The 8,331-nt window shown below is 31.6% G+C and overlaps 2 protein-coding genes across 2 annotated transcripts; both read right to left on the bottom strand.

Moving 5' to 3' along the window:
- Positions 1-2,177: 2,177 nt before the first annotated feature.
- Positions 2,178-4,583, bottom strand: LOC145030530 (late embryogenesis abundant protein At1g64065-like). Its single transcript, XM_078978883.1, has 3 exons — positions 3,989-4,583; positions 3,781-3,830; positions 2,178-2,384 (listed from the first exon to the last, which is right to left on the bottom strand). Exons 1-3 carry the CDS (start codon positions 4,581-4,583, stop codon positions 2,178-2,180), a joined length of 852 nt encoding a protein of 283 aa, XP_078835009.1.
- Positions 4,584-5,309: 726 nt separating this feature from the next.
- Positions 5,310-5,873, bottom strand: LOC145030529 (late embryogenesis abundant protein At1g64065-like). The gene has a single exon (XM_078978882.1). It carries the CDS (start codon positions 5,871-5,873, stop codon positions 5,310-5,312), a length of 564 nt encoding a protein of 187 aa, XP_078835008.1.
- Positions 5,874-8,331: the final 2,458 nt, after the last annotated feature.

The raw sequence follows: 8,331 nt of genomic DNA, 5'->3' as shown, positions 1-8,331 counted from the left end.
GTGTGTGTGTGTATGTGTGTGTATATATATATATATATATATATATATATATATATATATATATATATATATATATATACTCATGAGTTGTAGGCCAGAAAGTCAAGTCAGACTCATGTTGTGGATTAAGGGGTAATCCAGCCAGATGGTTGTGGACCTATTATGTGTGATGTTATATGTTTGTGTGGTGGTAGTTTGAGGAACTCACTAAGCTTTGGCATACGAATTAAGTGTTATGTTTCAGATACTTCAGATGATCAGGGGAAAGCAAAGGTATGATCGTACACATCATTTGGTGACATATTTTGGTGATGTTATGATACATTGATTTTGGAATATTTGTACTTGATCTTAGTTTCTTATGACTTGGGTTTGATTGAAAAAAAATGATTTTTTTAATTAAAAATTAAAAATCTTATTGTGATTTTGGGATGTTACATATAATATATACTAATAACACAACCTAATATGAAATGGTAGACAAATTACATAAAAATATATGTTTGATACGTCAGTTGGTGACATGTTGGTTAATTTAGTTTGGTGTAAGTTTTTAGAGTTACTTAAATCATGCACTACCTGCCATAGTCCATTCTGACGGTTTAGTTCTAGACATCACCATAACTTTAACTACAATATTGAAAAAACTATTAGAATTTTCAGATTTAGATCTAGAAGCAAGAAAAGAGTCCTAGAGAAGGGTTGCATGGACTCATCTCCATAAACATCAAGTCTCAAATTTGATTTTCATAAGAAGTAAAATGGACGGGTATGGAAGGTTTACCAAGCCAATATAGATTTCTCAAATGAAACCCCTAAAAACCAAACTCGATTTCTCAATCACAACCCTCTAGCGATTTCCTATTCCTTCAAGTCTGATGACTCCCCACTCATTCACGTCTAGTTATCACCCAATCTTGGATATTCTATCTGTGTAATTTTGGAAATGGTCTTGTTGGTTACATGGAATGGAATGTGGAAGCCGAGATGCGAGGTGGGAATGACTACTGGTACTTGATAGAGCTGGCGGCCAAGGGAAGCGGAGGAAGAGAGGATCGAGAGTAGCAACCCAATGAAACAAATTCAAAGGTAATGTGGGGGAAGGGATAAAGGGATAAGTGTGAGGTAGTGGGAACGACTTGATTTTTATTGTACATTGTTTAATAAGTATAGTAGTTGAGAGTAAAAGAAAATTTTACCCTCATGAAGGGCACATGTGCGTGTTAATGGATGAAAGCAAAGTTGTTAAAATGGAGAACTTGATCGTACGATCCTAAGATCCCAAATAGATATATCTGCCTCGATTATATGTGAGTCTTTTTTGGATAAGATCGAAGTAGGATTGTAGACTCGTAACTATTTAAAAAAATATAATGTTTTGTTTTGCGCTCATTAAGTACATTGAATATGAACTCTAGAAAACATCTTTTGAATTGTTTATTGTTAAACAATGTATTGGAGATGTATATTTATGTTTTAAACTATTTATTGTTAAAAGAATAGTTATCTAATGGATGAAAATGTTTTTCTATGTTTTAAAATGCTTTTGGTATGATCTTACGATTATGATTTTGTAAAACAGAAAACAATTATATGTATAATCCCGATCTTCACAAACTTTTATGAAAACTGCTGTAAATGATTAAATTTGTAATTTTAAAACCTTAAAAGATCAAAAAACAAAAAAAAAAAAAACAACAAAAAACAAAAAAAAAAAGACAACAAAAATAGACTAAACTGCATAAATGGTCATCGTGGTTTGCTCAAAATTATCACTTTGGTCCAAAATAGTTTGGACTAGCACGATAGGTCCAAAGTTTTCATTTTATTGTTTGTTTGGTCCAATCTGTTCTGATTTTTTTTTTCAAAATGACAGATTTTCCCCTGTTAATATGATTTTCTCTTTTTTCTTAATTGTTTTTCTAATTTTCAGATTAAAAAATAAAATTAAATCACACACTCTCTCTTTCTCTCTCTCTCTCTCTCTCTCTCCATAACAAACCACCACCGGAAAAGATGGCATCGCCGTCGCCACCACATCTCCCTCTCGTTCTTCGTCTTCATCTTCATCACCTTTGTCGAAGCTAGTTGAGCTTGATATCTCAAAGAACCTATTCGTCGACAGGTTATCGGATGACATTGATTTATAAAAGGGAAATCAAGGGATTTAGGTTTACCTACGGAAAATTGATTTCATAACTAATACTAATTTGCTTAGAAAGGAATATTGATATTACAAAATCTTCTTTTGACACATGAACAAGCTGGGTAAGATATGGTGCTAGTTTCTCACAATTTCTGCCATTGGAATCCATCGCAACTGCAATCCCAACTTGCTCGATAGCTTTCGCCCATTCCTTCGCTGATCCATCGAGAATGGGAACCTATAATTGCATATGAAACCTATCAATTTGACTGAAGATTTCTATAACATCAAGATAAACACACACACACACACACACACCACAGTTGAAGATTTGGTTATGCGTTTACAAACCCAGAAATTTGTAGAAAATCAATAAGAAAGAAATATGTAGAAGTGACATTACAAAGGAGGAGGTAGAAACGATTCCACACACATACCATACTGTTGCTCGTTTCTTTCATCTTTCCTGCGCCCAAACCTTACATCCACCATTACCCACAATCTTATTATGAGTCTCATTACGAGTTAATTAGGGCTTGAAATGATTTCGACTTCATAACTTCGGGCTGTGTTATATCTGATTTGGGTTTTAACCTAACACAAAATACAAAGGAGGGAGAATGTAGAAGTGACATTAGAAAGGAGGAGCTAGAAGGTGAAGTATGAAAGCTTCATGTCTCGATTCACCAAAGGTTTCTGGTGAATGTTTTGTGTGTGACGAGAAGTGAGTGAAATAGGGGTGACCATGGCTGATGGTGGATCTTTGCACCGTTCTTCGACAGAACTAGAAGACCGATGCTACTTCAATCACTTTGTTGAAGGTATGAGGGCTCAAACTCGATTTCTTATGTTTGATTTTGGATTTTAGAAGTATGTCAATGAAGGTGATAAAGAGGAAAGGTAGCAGAAGATGGGTGGCCAATTTTTTGCGGGTGTATCTCTGATTCAAATGAACCCAATTTCTTGAGAGAGAGAGAGAGTTTTGTCTTTTCTTTAAAATTCTTTTTTTATTTTTTTATTAGTCAAATATTTAAATAAATAAATAAAATTGAAAAAAATAAAAACTACAAGTAAAATCATTATTATAAAAAAGTTCAAAGCAAATTGAACCAAACCTACAACAAAATGAACCTCTGTTGCTAGTCAATTTTTTTTAACGGAGGTTATGTTTGGCGTAGTAGCTGAAAAGCTAGCTGATAGCTGAAAAACTAGCTGTTAAATAAAAAACTAGCTGATAGCTGAAAAATTAGCTGATAAAAAATAACGTTTGGTAAAATTACCTGAAAAGCTAGTTGAAATATATAAAATTACATAAAAAGACATGTAGGAGTATGTGTTTCTATAATTAATTAAGGGATGTATTTGGATAATTTTAAAAAACCTCTTAAAAAGCTAGTCGAAGTAGTTTTTCAAAAAGTTAGTTTATAAGCTGACTTAAAATCTAGTTTTTGGTTTACCAAACACGACAACATAAAAAAGCTCAAAAAATAATCTAACTTATCAGCTAACTGTAGCGCACCAACCAAACACAACCTAAGTGACAATTTCCAGCTAAGTGGTCCATTTGTGCAGTTTTGTAACAGAAATATGATATAAGGACTAAATTTGCAATTATCTTTGCCATGTTTTTAGACCTGCTTTTTCAAGCCATCAAATGTGACCTGAATGCTTCCAAAAAGTAAAACTGAAACAAAAAGCGTCATATATGTTTATAAAATAATTTCAGCTCTAAATACAAATAATATGGACAAAATCAAAATCAATAAATTACAAAAAGAAATCATAAAAAAGTAAAATACACTAGTTCCATACAGTACAACCCATATCAGCGGCAAGATATACTTCTGAGCTCCCTGGTTGCAATAACAAGGTCCATAGAACAATCCATGGTAACGTGCTTATACTTTCGGAACACAAATAGTATCTTAAATTTTCCAGTCAACCTGGATCGGCTCCTCAACGGCAAAACACCAGCGTTCAGATCACTTCGTAACTCCGACGAGGAGGTAACATTCATCGACGACAACGACACCGGAACAGTAAACTTCCTAGTATCTCTGACTTTTACTCTCTCGTTCCAGACAAACCCGTCACCGACTTTCTGTTCCCGATAGTAGAAATCGACGGTGGTGCTCCGGTACCAGAACCGTCGGAAGTTTTTGTTCTTTATACCAAATTCTGTGTTCATCTCTATTTGAAATGAAGGATTCGCTGTTGAGTTTGTGACGTTGATAGTTAGGAAAGTTGCAGATCGGACTCGGAACTTGGGGGTACGAAACCTGCCGGCGGTTACAGAGAAGAGGATGATGATTGCAGCTACAAAACCGGCGACGATGGCTACGGACATGAGGCAGCGCCTTCGTCTCTTGCGGCGGGCATCGATGGCGACGGTGGAAAGGTCTTCGTTGACATGGCCGTAAGGATTAGTCGGAACCATTTGTTTGTGTTGGTGGTTGAAATTATATTCGGCGACAAACTAATAATGTTATCAGATGAAGGAATAATAAGGTACGAATGCGTACATATATAGATAATGGTGGAGACGAAGAGACTTCATCAATGGCGTTTAACTTTGTTTGACAATTTTCTTTTTCTTTATGTTCTATTCTAGACGCTTTGATTTTTCTTTGGCTGCTTTCGTCAGGTCTTTAATTAATTAGAGGGTGTTTTTGTCTTTAAGTAATGGTGAAATTGAATCAATCCTCTAGAATATTTGAAATTATCTTATTATAACAACTTAATAATTGTATATATAAAACATAATCATGTTATGAACTTTAAATAATGATTACTTATAAAACAAAAAATTCCAATATAAAACACATATCAAAGAATATATGCCTTTTCTCGACTTAGATCATAAAAAAATAGTCTTCAATTATAAATATTATCGTAATTTAAATTACGTGTGCAAAAAGAATCAATAATCATATAATACATGTTACAGATACAAAAAGAATCATAATTAATCAAACCATGTAAGATTATATAACAACCACACTATATTACTACAAAAGAAAAGCGCGACAAGACATGATGATATATTTAATCTTTAATTTAATTATCATGTGAATTTGCGACGTTATTAATTAACAAATGATGGTTAGTATATTTAATGCGATATTAATTAACCATTCGTGGAATTGAATATATATATGATTGATTACCAGCAATGCAAGTTATCAATGGCCTGAGTTTTTATATCAACATCCATGGTGCAATTCATCTCCGCCAATTTCCTCCTTCTGATGACTTTCAGTATATGTACTTTTCCGGTCACATGTGCTTTTGCCGCCAATGTAATCCTCCCCGGACCACCATGATCCGACCAAGTTTTTAAACCCACGGCCACCGCCACAACCATATCAATCTTCTTTACCGATCGAGCTTTTACGTAGCCATTCCCAAACCCAACTTCACCCACATGAGTTCCTCTATAGGCTAAAACAATTGTACTGTTATCGAACTTATAATGACCAAAGTTGGAGTTCATGATAGTTACTTGTGTGTGAAGGAACATGGTAAAGGATGATTGATTGCTTGTTTTGAGGTTTTGAAGTTCTGCGGAATGAAGACGTAGCTTTATGCTTCGAACACGGAGGATTATGTAAAGGAATACAAGTATTATGAATATCTGGAATATGACACCACCAATTATATACGACCACCACCTTGCTTTCCTTCTTCTTTTGAAGTCGACGTCTGGTGTTCTCGTTTGGGAAGTCATCGATCTTATGAATTTTCAGGTATCAAAACGGGTGTCAATTAATTGTAGACTAATGGAACCTGTTATACTTAATGTGTAGAGATTAATTAATGAGGAAGGCATGAATCATTGTGGTGAGTAAGAAATAATCGATTTGAGAAAGGTGGGATCAAGTTTAGAATATTAGATGGGACTAGTCGGGGCAAGTCAAGTATCGCATATAGTAAGCTAGCTCAGTTTAAACTGTCTAAAGACTAAAATATTTTTTACAATATAACCCATAATCAAACATATATCAGAACATCCACATAACTGCTAATATTGTTTAGTCAATTTATCACTTTATAAAATCTTATATTTCACTATATATTAGGAATGGAATATTGTTGGTATTAATAGGTGATCTCAGTCATGCATCCGATTATATGTATAACCATATCTCGAAATGGATTCTATCTCATCAGGTACCCAATTATTAAATATTCATTGGGTTTGCGGGTATATCCACGGTTATAAGTATCTCATTTATGATTTTATAAGTTAAAATTACCCGTTCTAAATTTTCATTGTCTAACACCCTATCATAATTTCATCCAAAAAATAGCTTGAATTATTTGATTTTTCTTTTCAAATCCTAACAAAATCAACTAGTATCTAACAGTTATTACAAATATAATCATCCGCATACAAAATTTATAATATCTAAATTTCTTGATATCATAGCATAACTAATAAAAACAATATGATTGTTTCTCTATTCTAAAAAGTAAATAGTAATTACACACTAAACTTTCTATTTATAGTATTATATATAATATAATAATATAATTTTGAAATCATGTATATTAATAATAAAATTACAAGGATTATAAAAATATAAATGATTCGATGGCAGATAAATAAAATCGAATTATCATATACGAATATAATTTTAATACTATAATCATCTCAAACCAATAAAGATATTCAGGAAAAAAAATCATAAATCCGGTCCAAAATCATCACCTTGTCTAAAAGTTTTGAGTTTGGATATTTTTATCATCTCTATTCCATATCCCCTTCAAAGCTACTACAAATAGTGGCCGAAGGCAAAATAACTTAAAAGCCTAACGAAATTTCCAAACCATTAAAAAAACTTAAATCATGTTTTGTCTGTTTAAAAAAACCCAACGAACTTAATATTTTGTTTAAAAAGTCCAATAAAGTTCCAAACTGTTCAAAAATCCCAATTTTGTTTTGTTTAAGTTTGTTGAGGGTTTTTTTAACAGTCAAAACATGATTTGAGTTTTTTAAACATTTTGGAAACTTCGTTGGTCTAACAAGACGTTTTCTTGTTACGGTAATAAGCCACGTTATCTCTTTCTCTTATTTGACTTTCTGGAAAGTGTAACTTAGTTAGACTTTTTAAACAAAAAACTAATTTCGTTGGGTTTTTTTTAATAGACAAAACATGATTGAAGTTTTTTGAACGGTTTGGAAACTTTGTTGGGCTGGTAACTCATTTTCCCTTTGGCCGAATTGGTTTTTACTTAATTTTATTTTTTCAAATAGTGAAAATATTGGATTCTACTAAAATACAAAAACAAGTCATTCGTGTCAATTCTAATGATAATAACTTTTGAAACCTCAGTTGAATACGAATACTCGCCGTTTGAATTATAGTATTTACAAGGTTTTCAACTGATTTGAATTTAAAATTCAATAAAATACATTATTTGACTCAATATTAGGAAATAATTATAGAATCAATTAATCCGTTAGTAATACATAATGAAATGTTCATATTATTTACAAAAATCCTCATCTCTAGATTTGTAAAATCTAGGATATTGATCAACTTTATATTACCTTTATTGTCCCGATCTCTCTAGAATGTTTGATATATTTAGTAACTAGACGAATTTGCGTAGCTTAAAACTATGTGGTTAAAATTTTGAAAAACGAGTTGTTAAAAATGATTATATTATTGACACACACACACACATATATATATATATATATATATATATATATATATATATATATATATATATATATATATATATATATATATATATATATATATATATATATATATATATATATATATATATATAATAGATAAAATTATAACTTTTCTTAACAATATAATTAGATAGACATATATTGAGAAAATAACTTAAAAGACCATCGAAGTTTCAAATTTGTTGGAAAAAACCATTCAAGTATTAAATGTTCAAAAAACACAATCAAATTAAGACATATGTTCAAAAATCCAATGAAGTACATGTTCTGTTAAAAAAAACACCATCTCTATGGTTTGGGATAACTTACATATTTAGTCATTAACTTTTTTTTCTTAATTCGGACGGTTCCTTTAGTTTAAATTTGCTTCGACTTCGGACCTTGATCGAGTTAAAAGACTAATATACCCTTATTACTTTCATTTAACATTATTTTTATTATTTATTAATTATTTATACAATTTATATTATTATTT

This window comes from Lactuca saligna, chromosome 2 (genome assembly GCF_052625555.1).
Source record: "Lactuca saligna cultivar CGN05327 chromosome 2, ASM5262555v1, whole genome shotgun sequence".
Taxonomy (NCBI): domain Eukaryota; kingdom Viridiplantae; phylum Streptophyta; class Magnoliopsida; order Asterales; family Asteraceae; genus Lactuca; species Lactuca saligna.
Note: the sequence above shows the minus strand (reverse complement) of the source record. Positions and strands in the feature narration are given on the sequence as shown.

Excerpts from the sequence above, each read along its gene's own strand:
- LOC145030530 (XM_078978883.1), bottom strand. The coding sequence starts at position 4,583 with ATGGTTCCGACTAATCCTTACGGCCATGTCAACGAAGACCTTTCCACC. Across the intron at positions 3,831-3,988 it reads TGCAACCAGGGAGCTCAGAA|TTTTACTTTTTGGAAGCATT; the intron begins GTATATCTTGCC and ends TTTTTGTTTCAG. Across the intron at positions 2,385-3,780 it reads TTGATGGCTTGAAAAAGCAG|GTTCCCATTCTCGATGGATC; the intron begins GTCTAAAAACAT and ends ATGCAATTATAG.
- LOC145030529 (XM_078978882.1), bottom strand. The coding sequence starts at position 5,873 with ATGACTTCCCAAACGAGAACACCAGACGTCGACTTCAAAAGAAGAAGG.